The sequence below is a fragment of the Staurois parvus genome, unplaced genomic scaffold, assembly GCF_062004578.1.
Source record: "Staurois parvus isolate SC_StPar_1 unplaced genomic scaffold, SC_StPar_1.0 ptg000090l, whole genome shotgun sequence".
In the NCBI taxonomy this organism is placed as follows: domain Eukaryota; kingdom Metazoa; phylum Chordata; class Amphibia; order Anura; family Ranidae; genus Staurois; species Staurois parvus.
In genome coordinates this window covers 15,761,214-15,785,504 of record NW_028317886.1, presented here as the reverse complement: position 1 = coordinate 15,785,504, position 24,291 = coordinate 15,761,214, and the positions used below count along the sequence as shown (strand labels likewise).

The following is a 24,291-nucleotide window of genomic DNA, read 5'->3' as shown; positions in this document are numbered from 1 at the left end:
GAGTTTGATATATTTGCATTACACTATTATATTGCACATACATTTTACTTTATCCTAGCACCGCACTGTTTTGTGATGTTTATGTGCTATGTATTATGGTATTATGCTAGATGCTATGTTTTTTTTAACATCCAATAGAGCCCTAGCAAGTTTTTTTTGTTCTTCCAAAGGATGAAAGACATTTATACATGTATGGCCAGCTTAAGTGAGGAGTATACCCTTATTTTGAAGAGATCACACTTCCTGTTGTGTCTCTAGAACAGGATGTAAGGATGGGGCTTTTAGCCATTCACTGTATCCAAAATGGAAAAAAAAGTGTAATTTGATAATCTTTGAATAGATACTTTGCAGCAGAGTATTTACACCATATAGAGCGGGTGATATTGGAGAATGTATATTGTCATTTCTAATGCCTAGTGCACACAATCAGAAAACTGGATGTAAAATACCACTTTCAAAGCAATTGTACAATAATCTGAGCCAATCACGACAGTTCATGTGAAATTATCTGAAGGGGCAAGCGTGAAAAATGTTCACGTACGGTTTTCATTTCATCATTTACAATGAAGGAAATAAGTATTTGATCCCCTGCTGATTTTGAATGTTTGCCCACTCACAAAGAAATGATCAGTCTAAAAATCAAATGGTAGGTGTATTGTATCTCCACCATGGCAAAGACCAAAGAGCTGTCCAAGGATGTCAGGGACAAGATTGTCGACCTACACAAGGCTGGACTGGGCTACTAAACTATCGCCAAGCAGCTTGGTGAGAAGGTGACAACAGTTGGTGCAATCATTCGCAAATGGAAGAAACACAAAACAACTGTCAGTCTCCCTAGGTCTGGTGCACCATGCAAGATCTCACCTCGTGGAGTGTCAATGATCATGAGAACAGTGAGGAATCATCCCAGAACTACATGTGAGGATATTGTCAATGATCTCCAGGCAGCTGGGACCACAGTCACCAAGAAAACAATTGGTAACACTACGCCGACAAAGATTGAAATCCTGCAGTGCCCGCAAGGTCCCTCTGCTCAAGAAAGCACATGTCCAGGCCCATCTGAAGTTTGCTACTGAACATCTGAATGATGCAGAGGAGGACTGGTTGAAAGTGTTGTGGTCAGATGAGACCAAAATCGAGCTCTTTGGCATCAACTCAACTCGCCGTGTTTGGAGGAGGAGGAATGCTGCCTATGACCCCAAGAACACCATCCCAACTGGCAAACGTGATGGAAACATTCTGCTTTGGGGGTGTTTTTCTGCTAAGGGGACAGGACAACTGCACCGCATCAAAGGGACGATGGACGGGGTAATGTACTGTCAAATCTTGGGTGAGAACCTTCTTCCCTCAGCCAGGGCATTGAAAATGGGTCGTGGATGGGTGTTCCTGCATGACAATGACCCAAAACCCACTGCCAAGGCAACAACGGAGTGGCTCAAGAAGAAGCACATTAAGGTCCTTGAGTGGCCTAGCCAGTTTTCAGACCTTAATCTGATTGAAAATCTGTGGAGGGAGCTGAAAGTTCGAGTTGCCAAACGTCAGCCACCAAACCTTAATGACTTGGAGAGGATCTGCCAAGAGGACTGGGCCAAAATCCCTCCTGAGATGTGTGCAAACCTAGTGGCCAACTACAGGAAACATCTGACCTCTGTGATTGCCAACAAGCGATTTGCCACCAAGTACTAAGTCATGTTTTGTGAAGGGGATCAAATACTTATTTCCCTCATGAACATGCAAATCAGTGCATAATTTGTTAGACATGCATTTCTTTTGAATTCTTTGTTGCTATTCTGTCTCTCAGTGTTACAATACACCTACCATTCGATTTTTAGACTGATCATTTCTTTGTGAGTGGGCAAACATTCAAAATCAGCAGGGGGTCAAATACTTATTTCTTTCACTGTAATTTAATCTATTTGTCCAAAAAACACGCTGGAACTATGACACTGACAGCCACTCCAGATGCATTTCTGAATGCATGTTTTTGATGTGTTCCGGAGCGTTTTTGATGCATTCCAGTTCATTTTTTCCCCTCTTTTTCTTCAATTTAAATAGGGACATGTGCTTTCCAGTACATTTTTTATGTGTTTTACCACTTTCTAATACAGTTCTGTGCAGAAAAAATGCAGCCTGTTCTACTTTCTTTCTGCATCCAGAACGCACTGGCCAGCAAGCACTGATGTGAACTATGACATTGACAGCCATATAACCTACTTTGTGTGTGTTTTGGATGCAGAAAAAAGCAACTGAAATGGATGTAGAGTGAATTGACCCTAAGGGCTGGTTCACACTGTAGAAATGCAGTCCAGGTGCATTCCTGATGTTTTTGTTGCGTCGGAGCACTTTTGATGCGTTTGAGTTAATTTTTTCCCCATTTTACTTCAATTTAAATAGGGACATGTGCGTTCCAGTATATTGTTGGTGTGCTCCGGTGCATTTTTGATGCATTTTACCATGTTCTAGTACAGTTCCGTGCAGGAAAAATGTAGCATTCTACTTTTTTTCTGCATCCAGAACGCACTGGAACTGCAAGCACTGATGTGAACTGACATTGACAACCATATAACCTACTTTCTCTGCGTTTTTGGATGCAAAAAAAAAGAGCAACTAAAACGCATGTAATGTGAACTGGTCATAATAGCCGTTTACTGAAAAAACGCCCGTAGATTCACACTTTTTTTTTGTCATTATAGCGTTTATGGATAATAGAAAACACTCATCCTCTTACAGGGTGGCGTTCTATGGAAAGTACAGCAAGCGTACATAGAACGTTGAAATCAGGGCTCCGGAAAAATGGCCGCCACGTGCACTTGTGCTTCCCTTCTGTTTATAACAGAGAGGAAGCGGACGTACTCGTCGTAATGTATTCAGGGAGCATATGGAGTAAAGAAGCCAGGTTGAGCGTAGACCAATCAGCTGCATAGGAAAGGCTGTTGGGCGGTGCTTGTATCGGGACTGAATATTCCCGCGGTTTCAGCAGTGAAGTGGGCAGTGCAGGAAGCTGGAGACATGGTGAGCGCTCTGTGTCTTCTTATGTTCTATTACACGGCGTGTTCTCATAGGAGAGTAATAAAACAATGGAGTCCGTGTTCTGGAGGGAGAATAATCCGTCAATATAAGGGGCGTGTTTATGAATAGGTCCCCACCAATGTGCGGTCACTAGGGTTGTCACCTCATCCCTCTGAAACGGAACACATATTAATGACACAGGTTCTGAGGCTAATGTAATGCAGGGAAGGCAGCAAGTGAGTAAGCAGCCCCAGAACCTGTGGAACTAATATGTCTGGGTTTAATGGATGGGCAGCACAGAGGCTAAATGGTTAGCGCTTCCCCCTGGCAGTACTCAGGTCATTGGTTTGAATCCCAACCACAGCACCACCTGCCTGGAGTTTGCATGTTCTCCCTGTGCCTGCTTGGGTTTCCCCCGGGTACTCCGGTTTCCTCCCACACTCCAAAGACATGCTGGTAGGTTAATTGGAACATGTCTAAATTGGCCCTTGTATATGAATGTGAGTTAGGGACCTTAGACTGTACACCCCTTGAGGGTTAGGGACTGATGTGAATGTACAATATATATGTAAAGCGCTGTGTAAATTGACGGCGCTATATAAGTACCTGAAAGAAATAATGAGGTGGCAACCCTAGCCAGGCACACAGGACTGGAGGCCATTTTTCTACAGGCACAAGGATGCTGGCAAATGGGCCCCTTCAGGAAAATATGGGTGCCAGTTACTCCAATTAACCACTTGCCTACCGGGCACTTATACCCCCTTCCTGCCCAGGCCAATTTTCAGCTTTCAGTGCTGTCGCACCTTGAGTGACAATTGCGCGGTCATGCAACATTGTACCCATATGAAATGTTTATCAATTTTTTCACACAAATAGAGCTTTCTTTTGGTGGTATGTACTCGCCGCTGGGGGTTTTATTTTTTTTGCTATAAACGAGTAAATATTTTAAAAAAATTACTTTGTGGTGAACTAGACTCAACAATCCATATCTTATGGTCATGCAAGTCACTTCGATCCTTCTGGAATACTACATTCCAATTAATATCCGAAATAAATCTCCGATAGTCCCGAACCCCTTATTGGCACTCCTTCACATTGGAATAGAGAAACTCCCCACTAATTCCCGAACAATTATTACCCACATACTCTTTGCAGCAAAAATGAATATTACTAGATTATGGAACACGAATAATACCCCCTCAATCACTTCATTAATTATAGACCTTAACACCCAATGTCAAATGGAAAAACTATCCGCAATGAACACTTCCTCCTACCACAAATTCAATACCCAGTGGACCCGATGGCTAAATCACCCAAAATGTTTTATACAACCCTGATGACAGTTCAAGAGATGAAATCACATCCCATACCAAGACTGGTATCTCCTCAATTTCCCAGTTATATCCTTCCCCCATCATTCCTATCCTCCCCCACCTCCCCTCCAATACCCCCCCCCCATACATAACCCCCGAAATCTCATCACCAAAGTTCATCAAATACACACGAATACCTCTGATGATATTGCTAAAACAAGACCAGCACCTCATCCATCCAAGAACGGAATTACAACAAAATGATCAATCATATTTTGTCTATTGTAATATTGTATGACTGAATCATGTATCTTTCCCTTGTTTACCCTTGAAAAACTCAATAAAATGATTGAAATATAAAAAAAAATTACTGTTTCTATTTTAAAATTTAGCAAACAGGTAATTTTTCTCCTTCACTGATGTGCGTTTGATATGCAACAATGATGGGCACTGATGGGTGGCACTACTAGGCACTGATGGGCACCGATCAGGGCACTGATCATCAGTGCAGATCCCTCCTCTGACAATTGCTGGTTATTGGCAGTACTTTCCTCACACTGTGACAGCGTGAGGGAAGTGCAGTCAATAACCGGCAACTGCGTTAATTGGTGATCTGCTGTGTCATTGGACACGGCTGATCACGTGATGTGGTAAAAGGCCAATCACAGCGGTCTTTTACCATGTGATCAGCCGTGTCCATAGGACACAGTGATCACAGAGATGGCTGGGCGTGCACTCTGGGAGGACGTCCTATGACGCCCTCCCAGAACTGGCCAGCCGCAGTAAAACCGCCATTCGGCGATCTGCAGTCGGCAAGTGGTTAAAGTGAACCTGAGTTGTGCCCGTGTAGGGGGAAAGCACTGGTGCACTATAAAGTGGTATTAAAGTGGAGTTATTAATTTAGTTCTTAAATGACAGTGCTGTCACCTATATTGTCTACCTAAAACTAAAAATATCCTTTTTTGTGAGATACTCCCAAAAGGAAAATCACGTCTAAAGGGCAGCAGCCCCTGTAGTTAGAGCCCTACAGGTGCAGCAGTTGATAGGTAATTATGTAACCACTCCCATTAGATTCACTTTGCACATGGACAAACTGACATTTTTTCAGAATAACAAAAGGCAGGGATCTGCAACAAAGTTTGTTAAAATCCTTTTAATGTACATAGATCACTCAGGAATGTTTTATTTTTTTTTTCTTCAACAAAAGTGGAGTTACTCTTTAACCACTTTCAACCCCGCTTTAGCTGAATGATGGCTACAGCGCGGTTGTCCAGTTCTGGCAGGGCTTCATATGACGTCCTCCCAGAGGCGCGAACTCCATGATCACTGTGTCCTACAGACACAGCTGATCTCATGATGTGGTAAAAGGCCAATCACAGCGGCCTTTTACCACATGATCAGCTGTGTCCAATGACACAGCAGATCACAAGGTAAATACAGTTGCCGGTTATCAGCCGCACTTTCCTCACACAGTCACAGCGTGAGGAAAGCATTGCCGAGAACTGGCAATTGTCAGTGAACAGATCGGCACTGATGATCAGTGCCCAGCAGTGCCGCCAATCAGTGCAGCCTCATCGATGAAGGAGAAAAATTACCTGTTTTCCAAATTTTATAATAGAAACAAAGAAAAACATTTTATTTATTTTTTGCTCTTTTTTGTTATAGCGCAAAAAAATAAAACCCCCAACAGTGATTAAATACCAGCAAAAGAAAGCTCTATTTGTGTGAAAAAAATAATAAATATTTCATATGGGTGCAGTGTTGCAATTGTCATTCAAAGTGCGACAGCGCTGAAAGCTGAAAATTGGCCTGGGCAGGAAGGGGGTGCCCAGTAGGCAAATGGTGAAAAAGGCAAAAAAAAGTCTTTCTGTGCAACATGCAAGAAGGAACACTGCTGTCCTCACAAGCTCCACCATAAATCGTGTCCTCCATCATTCAAGCTAATTCACACATATGCGGTTTAGAAACCGCTCCCATAGAAGCCAATAGCGTGTAATCTTCACTTGAACCTGAAGGCACTGCTCAAAAATCGTACAGGACTCTTTCAAACCGCTCTGAATCCATGCTGCCAGTGCACTGGGCATACACTATATTGCCAAAAGTATTGGGACACCCCTCCAAATCATTGGATTCAGGTGTTCCAATCACCTCCATGGTCACAGGTGTATAAAATCAAGCACCTAGGCATGCAGACTGCTTCTAGAAACATTTGTGAAAGAATGGGTCGCTCTCAGGCGCTCCTTGCATTCAAGCGTGGGACTGTGATAGGTTGCCACCTGTGCGATAAGTCCATCCGTGACATTTCCTTGCTAATAAATATTCCACGGTCAACTGTTAGTGGTATTATAACAAAGTGGAAGCAACTGGGAACAACAGCAACTCGGCCACGAAAAATGGCAGAGCCAGGTCAGCGCATGCTGAAGCGCACAGTGCGCAGAAGTTGCCAACTGTCTGCAGAGTCAATAGCTAAAGACCTCCAAACTTCGTGTGGCCTTCAGATTAGCACAACAACAGTGTGTAGAGAGCTTCATGGAATGGGAATGGACAGCTGCATCCAAGCCTTACATCACCAAGTGCAATGCAAAGCGTCGGATGCAGTGGTGTAAAGCACGCCGCCACTGGACTCTAGAGCAGTGGAGATGTGTTCTTTGGAGTGACGAATCACACTTCTGTCTGACAGCCCGATGGACATGCCTGGGTTTGGCGGTTGCCAATAGAAGAGTACTTGCCTGACTGCATTGTGCCAAGTATAAAGTTTGGTGGGGGGGGGGGGGGATTATGATGTGGGGTTTTTTTCAATGGTTGGGCTTGGCACCTTAGTTCCAATGAAGGGAACTCTTAAGCCATCGGCATACCAATACATTTTGGATGATTTTATGCTCCCAACTTTGTGGGAATAGTTCGGGGATGGCCCCTTCCTGTTCCAACATGACTGCGCACCAGTGCACAAAGGAAGGTCCATAAAGACATGGATGAGTGAGTTTGGGGTGGAGGAACTTTACTGGCCTGACCTCAACTCCATAGAACACCTTTGCAATGAATTAGAGCGGAGACTGTGAGCCAGGCCTTCCCGTCCGACATCAGTGCCTGCCCTCACAAATGCGCTTCTGGAAGAATGGTTAAACATTCCCATAGAATGTTTGCAGCTTTTATAGCTACAAAGGGTGGGCCAACTCAGTATTGAACCCTACGGATTAAGTATGCCATTAAAGTTCATGTGCGTGTAAAGGCTGGCGTCCCAATACCTTTGGCAACATAGACATGTTATATCACATGTCACGTGGATTGGATGCAGTTCAAACTGCATCCAATCTGCATATAAGTGAGCTGGAACTAATAGTACCAGATCACTCACCAAACAGAATGGCTGGTATAAAGAAAAAAGCAGCAAACTTGCAGATGACATCATATTGGACAGTATACTGATTAAAGGATGAGAGAGATCCCATAAGAAATGAGTTGTTTTATGATCTGTAATATATGTTGTTTACACTGGTCACTTAGATATGAGGGGCGTTCAAGTCCATCCGGGACTTTTAACCGCTGTACCGCCGCCCTATAGCAGAAATAGAGCTACAGGGTAGCAGCAGTGCGCAAAATCACGTGTGTATATATACGTGATTTTGCATTTCTGGGTATGGGGGCACGTGTGCGCCCTACCTGCGGCACCATTTGCAACAGCGGCTGTCAATCACCGGGTCCTGGCTGGTGATTACTCTATGGCGCCCAGTGACTGCCAAGGATCTCCAACGGGGGGGGGGACTGTTAGCAAACAAAACAGTTCTCCTCCCTGTCAGCTTCTGCACACCACACTGCTTTGCATGGCTGTGCACAGCCATACAAAGTAGTGTGCTTACAGTGAAGCACACACACACACAGAACATAATGTAAAACAGCACACAGCACAGCTAACCCTTTGCTCGCCCCACATGTTAACCCTTTCATGCCCAGTGCCATTAGTACAGTGTATTGGTGTCACTGGGGATGTCAGTGGCACTAAGTCAGTTCCTCCCAGTGTCAGAATGCCTGCCGCAGTCCCGCTATAAGTTGCTGATCGCTGCCATTACTAGTAAAAAAAAAAAAAAGCCCAGTATATATACCGCTATTTGTAAACGCTATAACTTTCACGTAAACTAATTAATTTACATGTATTGCGATTTTTTTTTTTGTTATAGCCAAGACATGTAGCAGAATACATTTGGCCTAAATTTATGATGAAATTTGATTTTTTTATTTTTTTTATTTTTTACTGGACATGTTTAATGAAAAAAAAAAGTCCAAAATATTGTTCTTTTTATATAGTGCAGAAAAATAAAAAACACACAGGCAATCAAATACCACCAAAAGAAAGCTCTATTTGTGGGGAGAAATACATTTAATTTGGGTGCAGCGTTGCATGAGTGCGCTATTGTCAGTTAAAGTAACGCAGTGCCGTAACACAAAAAATGGCCTGGTCAGGAAGGGGAGTAAATCCTCAGGAGGACAAGGGGTTAATTTTCCATGTATTAAAAGGGATGCTAGCGTGGCGGTACTACTTGCAACAGTAAATGGCAAGTGTGTCCTATTACTGATAGGCGGCACATGTCGTGGGCCAGTCCAGAGACCGTAAATCAAGATGACAGATAACATTGTTAGTGCGTGCATGGAACAGTGTGTGGTGATGAAGGTTTTTGTGAACAAAGGTGTAAAACCCCCAGATATCTACAGAATTCAAGCACAGTACGGTGATGAGATGCTCAGCCTTAGTAGGACATTTGATTGGTATAAACATTTCAAAGATGACCTACATCCATCAGTGACGATCCCAGCCATTGTGGTTCCCAGCCCACAGCAAACATTCCTGTGAACATTCAGTGCTTTAAACGCTTGATCCTGCCTACTCGGCACATAACCTGTCATGAAATTGCACGAGAGACAAATCTTTCTGTTGGAACAGTGAACACGATGATGACAAAGTGAAGCAGGCTGTCCTAGGATGGTTCAGGTGTATTGACAAATCTTTCTATGCCGAAACTTTTCTTTTCATTAAACGCTGGCATAAGTGTATAAATGTAGCAGGGGAGTATGTTGAAAAATAAATGCAGTTTCCACTCCTTGAAATTTTTTCTTTTATTATATAAACTCAAAAAGTCCCGGTTTTACTTGAGCGCCCCTCATATATGGTTTACACCAGGCACTTTGCACAGTTGCACTTTGAATTATTTTTCTGTTTCAATGTACATATTTTTGATAATCTGAGTTGGTAGATATAATTTACAATATAGGCGATATCTAATGACATGGGTGGCGGTTTACACCATCTGTGGCACAGTCCCAATGTTTTTTTTGATTGCTCAAATTATTTATTTACTTGAATCAGATAAAGGTAACGTAACTTGCATGCATTTTTTTTTTCCTCGTCAGAGCTTCCTTTTTCATTTGTCCATAGCCATGCTGCTATATTCCTGCTGTCTCTGCCTGCATTGGAGTCAATGACATCAGCGCCTTCTTTTTTATTTATTGAAAAAACGCAGATAATCTTATTTTTGGAAGATAGATTTTGGTGGCTGATTTATTGGTGCATCACTAGCACAATCCTTCCATTCATAACCTGCCACTCTATACTGCCATTGGGAGCAGCAGAAAGTACTGTGTAAGCTATGAGTGGCTGGAGTTGAATGTCATGTGCTATGGGCTCCTGTATGAGCTCTGCTTGGCTGTCACATAGTGGGGACCTGTTCACACTATATTTGACAATGTAAATCACATTATTCTCTAGGGTGCCTGCTCCCATTCATGCAATGTGGTGGAAATGCATGAAAAATGCTTGTACATTGTATTTGGTAGGGTTTTGTGTTCAGCGACCAGTCTCTTCCTCCTACAAAAAAACACACATTTGGTCACATTAGAAATGTGCATAATTATGGCAAAAATGCACTGAAAAATGCATGTTTATGCAACAGCACTATTGTAAACCTAGGCTTAATGCCATGCTTGTTGTAACCAGGCGTACCATGGGAGACATTGAACAAGCAAATTTGTGACACTATTAGCTGCACATCAGATCACTAATATTTTAACAAAGTCCATGCAACAGTTGAATAGTTAGTGCTATACAGAGACTAATGTCAAAGCTGCCTTTGATGCCTTTTCTTTATATTGCTAATTGCCTGGCTGTTATACCAACCCACCAAGCTACTAATTTACTCCTGTGTTGTCTCTCACCTTGTGCATTGCAACTTCTTGCCTATTGGCCTACCTCTACACAGACCTATCTTCCCATCAGATTTATGAATGTTTCTGCCAGACTCTGTGTTCACCACCTCACTCTGCCAATCCTTCCACTCACCCAAAAAATGCAATTCAAACCCCTAAGAACAACACAAAAATTCATAACCAACTTAACCCAGAGCCACATCACCAACCTAGACTCAAAATATCACCCAAGCTGGAGGAGGACTGCCACCTCAAGACCTGCTTTCTAGCCTTTAATATCACCTCGACTTCTTCACCTCCTGGATTTTTCCAGAGTAGAAATGGGCCTGAGCATCCTCCAAACTCATCTCTATCTGAATGTGAAAGTCGTGGCAAGGGAATGTTGGGACCAAGAGGAGTTAGGGAGTTTATCATAGAAGGTTGAAGGAATGCAGTGGTGGTCATGAAGAAAGTTCAAAACAGTTTTGGACTTTGAAGACCAACTGTGCCAGTAGAAAAAGTCAGAAATGGTTGTTAACATCCTGACAAACTGTAGCTCTGACATTGTACAAGCCCCTGAAATGAGCACATAAAGGTTTATTTTTATTTTATTTTTATTTTTTTTTTTGAGGGCAGATTTTCAGTCACTGTATGACCTGGACCATGAAATAGCTGAGGCTTGGACTTAGACAAAGGTGCTGAGTGTCAAACCTATCAAAGCTTAGCAGAAGGAAAGATAGGAGCTCCTAAATCTGTATGAAAAGGAGGTAATTTCCTCCAAGACTCTGTTGTATGTATTATTGTCTTTTTGATTTTGATGCAACTTTACACTCTCGTATATATTTGAAGGGGTTCCATTGCAATCAATGGGCTGCGACTTTTCATGCGATTTTTATTTGTCAAGTCACATGTTAGGGTTAAGAGTTAGGGTTAGTGTTAAATGTTAGGGTTAGTGTTGTAACCCTAACACTTAACTCTAAACCTAACATTTAACCCTAATCCAAGCCCTTAATCCGAACATGTGACTTTGGACACAAAATTGCATGCAGGTCACAGCCCATTGATAGCAATAGAAGCCCTTCAAATCTATACTACTTAAAGTCAAAGTGGTTTTTAAAATGTTTCTGCATACTTTGATGCGACTTTAATGCAGCTTGAGTGCCAATGAGTTTAAAGTTGCATCAAAGTCACACTCAGTACTTTCCTGTTGGACAAAAAAAAGCAATAAAAACATGTAACGTTTTTGGTGTGGTTCCACTAAAGTCTGTTGCACCATAAATGTAATCTGCTGCGGGAAAAAGTCCCTGACGCTTTCCAAAAATGTGGCTGTAAACGTGTCCCATAAGAAACCATGTTAAATGGACTGTAGTACGTTTCTGCAAAATACGTGTGAACCAGTCTCCAGCTTTCCAGTCTCCAAGAGGAGGTGACACAAACCATCAATCCTTTTTGACCATGCAGGCTACCCAAGCTATCTTTATTTTCTCTACCCAGGCTAGGTGACAGAACACTGACCAATTCCTGGGAAGTCATAGTGGGAAGTTAAACAAAAGGATTTCTAGGAATAATTTTTGGTAAAAGTGACTCTTTGCTTTGACACCCTGAAACATGGTTTATATGTTTTACTTCTTTTAATTTATTTACTATCAGGCTTGTTGTGTCGCCTTGGAACATTTGTAAACAACTTTAATTTAGCTTCTTTGACTAATATATTGTGCTGTAAAGCCAGATTTTATGCCAGTGACCCAATCTGTTCAACGTGCTGTTTCTCAAAATATGTGCTAATAGCTAATTCACATAGTCAGTCCATACATTGAGTTTTTGGAACAGCAGTCATCTCCAAAGCTGATCTACATGCTCTGTTTGCTATACAAAGGTCTTTTTCAGTCCTCCATCTTGCATGTCCTTCACTGAGACCTAATGGGTGATGCAACACGTCAAGCAATACACATAACCAATGTATGTGCTAAAGGATTATTATTGGATGTGCATTTTATGCTTTTAACAGCAGCAATAATCTTGTTTAGTGGCTCTGAAAGTCTTCTCTACTACCATGAATCAGTTTGCTTTATTACGTTGCATAACATATTTATAAGTTATAACTTTGGCATTGCTTTGGCATGATGTGGAGAGTGAGAGATATTGAGCTGGTCATTCAAATAAAAAATATAAAATCACATAAGTTACTTAATTTTTGGTATAAATGCATTAATGCTGCAGTTCCATTCCAATTTATCTGATAGTGTCTCTGACTGCAATTTTTTTTTCTGGATTTTTGTGAGATCTTTTGGAAGAAAAAATAAATGGATGACATTGCTTGCAAACGGTTAAATGTGAACAGCTATGAAAGTATGCTTTGTGGCTTGTAGGTCCTAAAGATCAACGTGGGAGTCATGGCAGAAATAAGACATGAGTGAACAGTTGGCTAGGTATTTATTTACAAATAAACCTAGTTGACACTAACCCTTCCTTTTTGGTTTTTGATAGGTCTATTCCATCAGTGCAAGCAAAGCTGCTGACATGAGATATGCAGGAAAATAATTGTGTAAATAATAAGTTGGGTAAAGAGGAGGAAGCAAAATAACTACCTGCCCTGGGCTCAGTAGAGAATGTGGCACAATGCAAGGCTTAGTGTAAATAGACTAGTGAGGTAGTTCCAATTGCATATCATTCATTCACATTTTCTGCCCCTGACAAGTGCTGCCTACGCACAGACTTTGGCTATATTACTCTCAAACAACTCTCAGAAAACAGCTATGCCTGGATTGTGTACACATTCCTACAGGATGGTCAAGTAAGGATGCCAATGGCACAAATGCCCACTACTGATTGGCTATTTCAGGTGCTGTCTGGGGAAAATCTTGAAGGGAAAGGTTTCTTTGAATTGATCTTGATGGATTAAAGGGCAATGGTACCAAATAGATGTATGCTGCTAAGAAGACACCTTTCATATTATTATTATTATTATACAGTATTTATATAGCGTCAAAGGGTTTGCTCAGCGCTGTACAGTAGCGGGGGGACAGAACATGAGACAAGACAGTAACAATACAATACATGAAGGTTTCAAGGGCCCTGCTCTTTCGAGCTTACAATCTAGGATTTAATGTAGCCTGTAACCATCTTTAGTAGTGCATTGCCAATACAGTTAGAATTTCACACCTAAAACTTTTTAAACAAAGCAGGTTTTATCCAGGGCCAATGGGTTGTTTTTAAATCCGACTGTGACCACACATCCTATTGCTTCATGTGCTAGTTAAATCACCAAGGGGCCTATTTAAATGTTTCACACAACTTTTACCCGGGATTCAGAATTTTTTTCTAATTGGATTCAACTGGAAAATTGTGTGACCCCCCCCCCGGCTGAAAATTGTGTGAGAGCATTTATAAATAGACCACCAATTGTGTTCTGACCTGGAAATATTTATTTTGGGCATTCGTTATTTAGTTGTTTCATTATGATATACTAACTTTCATTTTCTTTAGTCTAAGAAACGGGGTCTTAGCGTTGAGGAGAAAAGAGCAAAGATGATGGAAATATTTTTTGAAACGGTATGTTTTTTTTTTTTTTTTAATTGTCATTGTTTATAAACAGGATTTTGGAGGCTGAAGTTGTTTACAGACCTGATTTTATCAGTTTAATCAGAAAATGTATAACCAGTTTCTTACTGCTTTCATCAATTCCTATGTTGAATATTTTCATTTGGATTTTTTTATTTAACACATGAGGCTACAGGTTAAAAAGTCACTTCCACATAAACAGAAAACCACATTATCCCCAATTCTTTTGTGGGATGCACATGAGAGAGGCTCTACCTACTAGAAACAGGAAACGGCTCCATATACAATAAAACGAGCATAGACTTCTAGTCATCTCGGCTAGTTATGTTACTAACGAACAGACAGGAACACTGAAATCATTTAATTTCCAGACAGTGGACCTGGAGGGGTTGCATATCTGGGCTTTTTTTGGCTAGGACTAACTTTTTTTTAAAATCCTAGTCCTGGGACTTTTACCCCATTACTTTCTGAGATTTCCACAATGTGTCTTTTTCACTTGAAGGGAAGCAATGATCTCCATGAACTGAGAGGCTCCAGTGGAGCCCTTACTAAACTCACATTTGGTCAGGTTCTGAGTCCCCCCTGTGTTGCCTCAGGAGGTAACAGCTAAGCCCCGCACCCGCGACTGCTGTGTTTGGCGGACACAGTGGAATGAAGATCCTGGTGGACCACCATTGCGATCACATGATCACAATGTTACCAAAGCTACCATGAATCAATCTGACTCATAACCGCTCTGCTTTTCTTCTAGTGAGCTATGATTGGCCCACAGCTGGTACATGGAGCCAATCACAGCGCCCTGTACCATGTGACCAGCTTCAGCCAATCACAGATCACTAGGAAGTGATGTCAAAACCAGTTCATGAATGAGTTAGGTTCATGACAGTAAGCTTTGCATTGCAGGAGAAATTATCTTTATTTCGCCTACAAAGCAAAGTATAAAAAAACTAAATCCCCGATCATCCCCCCACAGTAGTACAATGTTATTATGGTAACATTGTACTATTCTGATAAAAGTATTTAAAAAGAAAAAAAATTTTAAAAAATAAAATAAGAAATACCATATTGAGGAAAAAAAAAAGTAAGGTTTTTTTTTTGTTTTTTTTTTAACTACTTGCCAATCACTTACCCATATTTTGCAAATCTCATTTGTTGCCAAATGTTTTTGGAAAACGAAGAAAGAAAACAAAAATGTATTTTTTTTTTTCAAAACCCTGTGACAAAAATGATATCTGTAAAATACTCACTATGCCTCTTATCAAATTCCTTGGTGTGTCTACTTTCCAAAAAGGGGTCATTTAAACTGTGATATGTAGTGGGGAAGTGATAGGAGGAAATATGCCCTTTGAAAGCCTAGAGGTGGTCATTGGATTTTGGGGGCCTGTTTGTAGCTAGGCTGCCAAAAAGTCTCTTACATGTGGTCTCCCCATACACGGGAGAAGTAGAATTTTTGTTTTGGGGTTTTCCACATATACCCTTGGCATGCATGAGCAATATATCATTTTACTGTCAACTTTGTATAAAAAAAAAAAAAATTTGTAATTTTGAAAACATTTGTGGCAAAATATAAAATGTTCCATGGACTTGACATGCTATTTTGCAAAATCCTTGGGGAGTCTACTTTCCAAAAAGGAGTCATTTGGGGGGGGGGGGTTGTACTGCTCTGGCATTTTAGCACTTCAAGAAATGTGATAGGCAGTCAGAAAGTAAAAGCTGTGTAAATTCCAGCATATATACCATAGTTTGCAGACGCTATTACTTTCACACAAACCAATTAATATACACTTGTTTAGATTTTTTTTTTACCAAAGGGATGTAGCAGAATACATTTTGGCCTAAATTTATAACTACTTTGAGTTTATTGGATAATTTTTATAACCAAAAGTGAATAAGATAGTGTTTTTTTTTTTCAAAATGTTTGGTCTTTTTGTGTTTATAGCACAAAAAGTAAAACTGCAGAGATGGTCAAATACCACCAAAAGAAAGCTCTATTTCTGTGAAAAAAGGACATAAATTTTGTTTGGGTACAGCATTGCACGACCGCACAATTACCAGTTGAAATAGCGCAGGGGGGGGGGGGGGCAAGTGGTTGATCTCATTGTACCCTCGATTAAGCTCTCTTTTTTTTTTTTTGTGCTAATGTGAATTCATCAACAGTTAGTTGACAGGCTCCTGGTCTAAACATCGATGCTAGGACTACATAGACAAACTTGTGTTTAGGGATGCACCAATACCGGTTTTTATTGGCGAGTACGGGTACCGATACTTTCAGTCAAGTACTCGCCTATACCTAGTACCGTTAATAAATGCTAATTGCTCCGCAAAGAGTAGTATGCGATTTGAACAGGAATGCGATTCCTGTCCAAATCACATGCGGTTTACCCACTGCTCCTGTGTGAGTGTCAGTGGTAGGAGAGGTGAGACCAATCAGATGCCATCTAGCCTGAACAGTCATCTCTGCAAGGAGAGGAGAGAAAGTGGCGGGGATTTTAAATTCACACCACATTCTCTCCTACCACTGAGACTGAGCATGTGATGCCTGCAGGGAGGTTTCCTGCACCGCTCCTGTGTGAACTTGAGCTATGACAAGCCTGGGTTCACGCAGGAGCAGTGGGGAAACCACATGCGATCTGGACAGGAATCACATTCCTGTTCAAATCTCATGCTAATCTTTGCAGTGCAATTTGCGTCTACTTTTCAGATATTTATTTTGTAAAAAATGTTGAAAACCATTTATCATTTTTTTTCTACTTCACAATTATCTGCCACTTTGTGTTGGTCGATCACATAAAACCCCAATAAAAAACATTTAAGTTTTTAGCTGTAACATGACAAAATGTGGAAAATTTCAAGGGGTATGAATACTTTTTCAAGGCACTGTATGCTGTAGCTAAAAACTTTGTACATAGTTGACAAATCACATTTTACTAGTTTAACCACTTGGTAACCCCGCTATAGCCAAATGACGGCTACAGCGTGTTTACCCAGTTCTGGGAAGGCGTCATATGACGTCCTCCCAGAACGCGCCCTCCCGTTCGCTCCTACGGACACAGTGGATCATGTGATGTGGAAAAAGGCCTCCAATGACACAGCAGATCACCGGGTAAATACAGTAACTGGCAATTGTCAGAGGACGGATGAGCACTGATGATCAGTGCCCTGATGATCAGTGCACAGTGGTGCTGCCCACCTGTGCCTCCCATCCGTGCAGCCTCATCAACGCACATCAGTGATGGAGAAAAATTACCTGTTTGCAAAATTTTATAATAGAAACAAAGAAAAACTTATTTTTTTTCTCCTTTTTTGTTTATAGCGCAAAAAAATAAAACACCCAGTGGCGAATAAATACCACCAAAAGAAAACAATTTGTGTGAAAAAATAAAAATTTCATATGGGTACAGTGTTGCATGACCGAGCAATTGTCATTCAAAGTGCAACAGTGCTGAAGGCTGAAAATGGGCCTGGACATGAAGGGGGTATAAGTGCCCTGTAGGCAGGTGGTTAAACGGTGTATAGAAGGTCACATAAGGTTTTTGACTACCAGTAGCATTGAGGGTGTTATGTCATTACAGATTACAGGGAGTCTATTTTAACCAAACAGGCAGAAAGTTTTATAATTAAAAAAAACAGACCTCTAAACAGGTAGTTGGATTAGGGCAGTGGTGGGCAACCTTTTTTTTCAACTGAGCCAAATCTCGCCAAAACCATGATAGAAATTTATTTTGAGAGCCACATTTTTAAAACTGAAAATACATCCCCCATATAGTAATTCATCCCCCATAGTAATTCATCCCCCATAGTAATTCATCCCCCATATAGTAATTCACCCCCCATAGTAATTCATCCCCCATATAGTAATTCATCCCCCATATAGTAATTCATCCCCCATATAGTAATTCATCCCCCATAGTAATTCATCCCCCATAGTAATTCATCCCCCATATAGTAATTCATCCCCCATAGTAATTAATCCCCCATATAGTAATTCATTCCCCATTTTGTGTCAATTCACTTACCTTTGCTCCGCGCGTTCCTCTCGCCGTGTTCCCGCGCCGTTCCGGTCTTCAGGGCGGACTGTGAGAGGAGAGGAGTTCGTCACGCTGCCCCGCCTACATCCTGACAGCCAATGTTTGCCACGCTCCGCGGGCCGTAGTTTGCCCATTGCTGGGCTAGCTGCAGAGTCCTGACTTTTGGGGTGGCCGCCCGAGAGGAGGGAGGGGAGCGGGCGCCCAGCACACAGAAGAGCCGCATCAAAGTGTGTAAAGAGCCGCATGTGGCTCGCGAGCCGCGGCTTGCCGACCACTGGATTAGGGGATAAAGAGAAAGCAGAGCTAGCATGTCTAATGAGTAAATATTGTTTCCTCTATGTGTTCTCATGAATGTATGCATGTTTGTGAGTGTAAAACCATAAGCACATTTTGCACTTATCGTGCTTGTTATGTGCCACACGAAAACATGAAGGTGTACATGTTGATTATACACTGCTTAAAAAATGAAAGGAACACTTTGAAAATACATCACATCTTAATGGGGAAAAATATGCTGGATATCCATACTGATATGGACTGGGTAATGTGTTAGAAACATAAGGATGTCCCACCGTTAGATGGAAATGAAAATGATCAACCTACAGAAGACTGAATTCAAAGACACTCCGAAAATCAAAGTGAAAAAATGATGCAGCAGTCTAGTCCATTTTACTGAAATTTTATTGCAGCAACTCAAAATGGTACTCATTAGTTTGTATGGCCCCCGCGTGCTTGTATGCATGACTGACAATGTCGGGCATGCTCCTAATGAGATGACAGATGGTGTCCTGGGGTATTTCCTCCCAGATCTGGACCAAGGCATCACTGAGCTCCTGGACAGTCTGAGGTGCAACCTGGCAACGTCAGATGGACCAAAACATGATATCTCAGAGGTGTTCTATTGGATTCAGGTCAGGCGATCATGGGAGCCATCCAATGGTATCAATTCCTTCATCCTCCAGGAAATGCCTGCATACTCTCGCCACATGAGGCCGGGCATTGTCGTGCACCAGGAGGGACCCAGGGCAATAGGTCCAAGGATTTCATCACGATACCTATTGGCAGTCAGGGTGCCATTGTCTAGCCTGTAGAGGTCTGTGCATCCCTCCAAGAATATGCCTCCCCAGACCATCACTACTGACCCACCACCAAAATGGTCATGCTGAACGATTTTACAGGCAGCATAACATTCTCCATGGTTTCTTTAGACCCTTTCATGTCTGTCACATGTGCTCAGGGTGAACCTACTCTCATCTGTGAAAAGTACAGGGCACCAGTGGTGGACCTGCCAATTCTGGTGTTCAATGGAAAATTCCAATTGAGCTCTATGGTGCCGGACAGTGAGCACAGGGCCTCCTAGAGGATGTCGGGCCCTCAGGCCACCCTCATGAAGTCTGTTTTTGATTGTTTGGTTAGAGACATTCACACCAGTTGCCTGCTGGAGGTAATTTTGTAGGGCTCTGGTAGTGCCCATCCTGTTCCTCCTTGCACAAAGGAGCATATACCAGTCCTGCTGATGCATTAAGGACCTTCTGTGGCCCTGTCCGGCTCTCCTAGAGTAACTACCTGTCTACTGGAATCTCCTCCATGCTCTTGAGACTGCTGGGAGAAACCGCAAACCTTCTGGCAATGGCACATATTGATGTGCCATGCTGGAGGAGAGTTTGACTGCCTGTGCAAGCTCTGTAGGGTCCAGGTATTGCCTCATGCTACCAATAGTAGCACTGACCCAGCTCAAATGCAAAACTAGTTTTGGGGGTCGTCTCATTGTTACCCATTTGGGTTAACCTGTTGTTAATTTCATTACACCAAAGCAGCTGAAGCTGATTAACAACCCCCTTTGCTACTTTACTGACCAGATTAATATTCCAGGAGTTTAATTGGCTTGATGCTATACTTTGATTAAAAAGTGTTTCTTTAATTTTTTTTTGAGCAGTGTGCATTTGCCTTGTGCTTTAAATATGTTAAAAGTGCATTATTTTTGTTTGTGTGTTTTTTTTTTTCTATTTAATTTCCCTCTACATATTATCCTATTTGTAAGTGGGGGAGGCTGATGTCTAATACTGCAAAAATGTCCTTATTTATCCTAATAGAAAGATGTATTCCAACTGAAGGACCTGGAGAAAATTGCCCCAAAAGAGAAAGGAATTAGTAAGTTTATTTTTTCTTTAGTAATGTGAGCAGTTTGTGATAAGACATCAGCAAAAGTTTCAAGTTTATTAGTGCATGGGGCACCTGGTCCCTTTCAGTCCTGTGCATTGGTTCCTGAGCTAGCATGCCTGCTTCCTCCACTGCTGTCTGACCACACTGCTAGCAAACAGATGAATAGGAGACTGACAGGCACACATAGCTGAGTAATGATGGATTGTGCAGCAGGAGGAGAGAGGCATAACATCTGCAGCTTTGTGCCTCTTCTGTTTTACCCTATGCCTGCCGCATGATTCTTCTAATCCCAGACCTACCTGCCTGCTATTCCAAGGAAAGAGACTACAGTACTCTGGTTTATGTTGTGAAATACTGCTCACTGAGACGTGCTGTTTCTCACAAGAGCACTATCCCACAACACAAGCCAGTAGCTAGTTCTGTAGTACCTCTGCCAGGAATGGCAGAGGTACTACAGACCTGCTTGGTCTGGGCTTAGTTGTCTGAAAGAGACTATAGTACTAGCTGCTGGAGTGGATTGTGGGCTTGAGTTTTTGGAAATACCGGTGGAAATCTCCAGTGCACTGTCATTCACAACACAAGCTCATCAGCTAGTACTGTAGTCTCTTTCCCTAGATCACAAGGCAATAGTAACCCTTTTACAAGTACACCTCCAAATACATGCTGAATCGGCCAAGATTCAAACTGTCTATGGCCGGCTTAACTCTTGATCACAGTTCAGGAAGTGCAACCATATAGGTCTGTGGAAGGTGACCAATGATATGCAGTGAGAGTGAAGGAACCAATGGAGAATAACCCGACTGCTGCTGACGGTAATTGGAAATAATAATCAGAAATATTTGTGCAGTCATGTAGCAGAGAACAGCACCAGATACCACTTTTTAAAGTAGCTCCTTATTAAACCTGTTAAAACAGAGCAAATTACATTGCTTATGCTTTTTTAGGTTTTTAGAAAGCTCTTGATCAGGATATTTTTAAAGCTGAACTCCAAGAATTCAGCTACTTTCTAAAATGTGCTGGCTAAGGCTGGCCATAAACTAGAAGAATTTTGTTTGAAAGAATGTGTTTGTTTAAAAAATATTTGATTTTCTAATCATTAGTGGGGTCAAATCGACATTGTTGTTGACCGCAGTGACCAGAAGAGTCTAAGGAGCAGGATGGGAAATTTTTCTTAAACAACTGAATTTCTACTTGTGTATGTAGTTTTCATTTGATAAAGCCCATTCAATCCAAAATCGAATGTTAAAAGCAAATAAAATTTAGTACTTTGAATCGTCATTGAATGTACTAAGAATTTTTGCACGAGTGTTCCTGTGAAAATCTACAATGTATGACCATCTTTACTATGGGTTGATGGTTTTACGTTTTCACAGTACTTTTGGCGCTCAAATGCTGGACCTTCGGGTATCTGCACCTGTAGCTGCAGTCGTCTATAGCCGCTCTGCACACCCCACCTCTCCTCTTGCCTTGTCAAGGAGTGCTCTTATGCAAATCCATTCATATAATACAAAGCCATCTGTCAATGGACAGCAGAGGGGAGGAGTGGGCAGAGCCTGCTGTGTGAGAAAGCAGCATCTAACCTGTCAGAGCATTGGGAGTTTAGCATAGCAGTACTTCCAGCACTCACAAAAACTGTCAGTTGTAAATAAAGAGATAAGCCTATCAGGTGGCATGTATCTTGTTGGACTTAACCCAGAGTAAGACAGCACAAGTGGCTGAATTCCTGGAGTTCAGCTTTTAAAGGTAAGTTTTCCTATGCCAAGCAAATAGGAGATGCTCTCACAAGGCCTTCTATGCAACAGTATTTGTAAAGCAACTCTGTTGTGTCCCTTTTGGAAGATTTCCCCCCTTTACCTGTTCTGGTGACAATCCAAAATCTGAGATTTTCTTTCACTTTCACTCTCTGTAGTGAAGGTAAACAGGACAAATAGAGAAGGTGAATCTCCTTAATGGGAGCAAAGACAGCAATAAAAACCTGGTACGCGTTCCAATCCATTTACACTCTATCTAAAACAGAAAATGCTAGGTTAATAGGTAAAATTCCCCATAGGGTTCCACATGAAGCTTAGAACACATTATCAAAGTTGTTTGGTTTTTAGTAAAGAACGGCTTTAACTTGTCCAGAAAATCTTGTCCTAGCCCTATTGACTTGCACCATCTTGACTGATGAATGAAATGACAGATTATTTTGTCAGTCTATTGCATTTCCAATGTAAGAGCAATTCTTTTTTTTCTAGCATCCATGTCCGTGAAAGACATCCTTCAAAGTCTAGTGGATGATGCCATGGTAGATTCTGAGCGCATTGGGACTTCAAATTACTTTTGGGCTTTTCCTAGCAAGGCTCTCCATGCTCGGAAGAGAAAGCTGGAGACTCTGGAAAGCCAGGTAATTCTATTCTGATACTATCCTGTCGTGCTGACATAGTAGACCATGATGGATTTGCATTTTCATGTCAAACTGATTTCATGCAGACTGTTTTTCTTTTCTGGAGATTAAATAGAATTGCAAGGGCATATTCAGTAAGGTGGTAGTGTTTTGGTGACGACTATCTCTTGATGTTGGCTTGATAGTCTTTCCCCTCCTATGTTCACACACTTAAGCCCTGTCAGTACTTTCAGATATGGGGAAGCAAGTGATCCTTTTCTTCTCCTCCTCCAGCAATACAGTGGTCAGTGCTTGATATACCTGGGAACTTTCTGGAATTGACCAGGCAGTGCTGGAATTTTGAACCGGTTGCCAGGTCACTACTGTAGTCGGGCAATATTCAGGAACAGGCTGACCTGCAGAGTTAGTAAACATGCAGCATGATGACATTCTTGTGCGCTATGCACGCTCTGCTCTATGCTCACTGGCTGCCTGCAGAGGAGTAGGGATGGAAGAGGTGCTATGGGGTGGGGAGGAAATCTGAATGCTATGAAGTATAGCAACTAGTGCCCCTTCCTGATCTGGTGGGGTTTGTGTCTGTAGTCTTGGGGGTGGTCGTATTGTGGTCAAGTGGAGAACCAGGACTAAACAGCAAGGGGTCTGGGAAATATGTCACTTACCTGGTGGCAGCCTGATACACTAGCAGTGTCACCAAAATGGTTTGGGGTAGCAAGGTTTCAGCCAGGTGGACTATCAGTGTCACCGGAATGTTAGTTGGAAGCCAGGTGTGCTGTCATTGTAACTGGAATGGCACGGAGACTCTGTGTACTGTGAACCTATCCTTTAAGCCCCTACCAATTTTAAGTTCAGTGTGGTCACACCTACTTTTCTACATTCTGAGTAGTCTCATTCACCCAGTTCCTAGGTATGGTGCCTTAGTATTGTCCTCTGGGAGGATCTTTAGCTCTGTGTAAGCTTTTCCCCTAGCCCCCCCCCCCCTTTTTTTTTTTTTTTGAAAGGAGATAACCCCATTAAAAGGGGATGTTTGAAGATATACTAGAATTAAACCCTAATCCTTCCTTTTACACCTTTTAGCCTGGCTGGCTGGGCTGAGTCCTGGCCTGGCTGGCTGGGCTGAGTCCTGGCCTGGCTGGGTGGGTTTGACCTGTCAGAGTAATATATAATTTGGTTAGGGCAGTGAAGGGGTCAAGAGTAAGTAATGCAGAGGTCAGTAACAAGTAATGTAGAGATCAGTGCAGGGGTCAGTAGGAAGTAATACATTGTGATGAGGTCAGTTGGGCATTAATAAATGCAGAGGTCTGTAGGAAATAATACAGAGTGCAGATTTCAGTAATAAGTAATACGGTGTACTAAAAAAAACAAACAAAAACAAAGCATTCATCCTTGGAACCCCCTCTGTACCATCTCAGAAGTGCTTCCCCTCCTTATAAGTAGAGTGGTGTAGGAAACAGCTGCAAGATATTACAGCTACTTGTTCTGGCGCAACATCAGAACATGTAGCATTAATAGCTTGTAGTCGCTTTCTGCGCTGCGCTACATGTAAGAAAGGGGAGCACTCCTGAGGAGTGTGTGGCAAGGCAGGTATGGGATCTACCTGTCGCATAGCCACTATTGACAGGTTGTCAACCTTGATATAAGTTGTGTGTTGTGGATT

The 24,291-nt window shown here is 41.9% G+C and overlaps 1 protein-coding gene across 2 annotated transcripts in view; it reads left to right on the top strand.

Moving 5' to 3' along the window:
• Positions 1-2,861: 2,861 nt before the first annotated feature.
• Positions 2,862-24,291, top strand: part of MND1 (meiotic nuclear divisions 1) — a 100,389-nt gene continuing 78,959 nt past the window's right edge. The window contains exons 1-4 of one of the 2 annotated variants that reach the window (XM_089670440.1): positions 2,862-3,012; positions 13,986-14,051; positions 20,182-20,239; positions 22,489-22,637. In XM_089670440.1, the coding sequence (XP_089526566.1) occupies positions 3,010-3,012; positions 13,986-14,051; positions 20,182-20,239; positions 22,489-22,637 (276 nt within the window). In that variant the 5' untranslated portion in view covers positions 2,862-3,009. The remainder of the gene's footprint in view (positions 3,013-13,985; positions 14,052-20,181; positions 20,240-22,488; positions 22,638-24,291) is intronic. The other variant, XM_089670439.1, reaches the window with a different exon arrangement.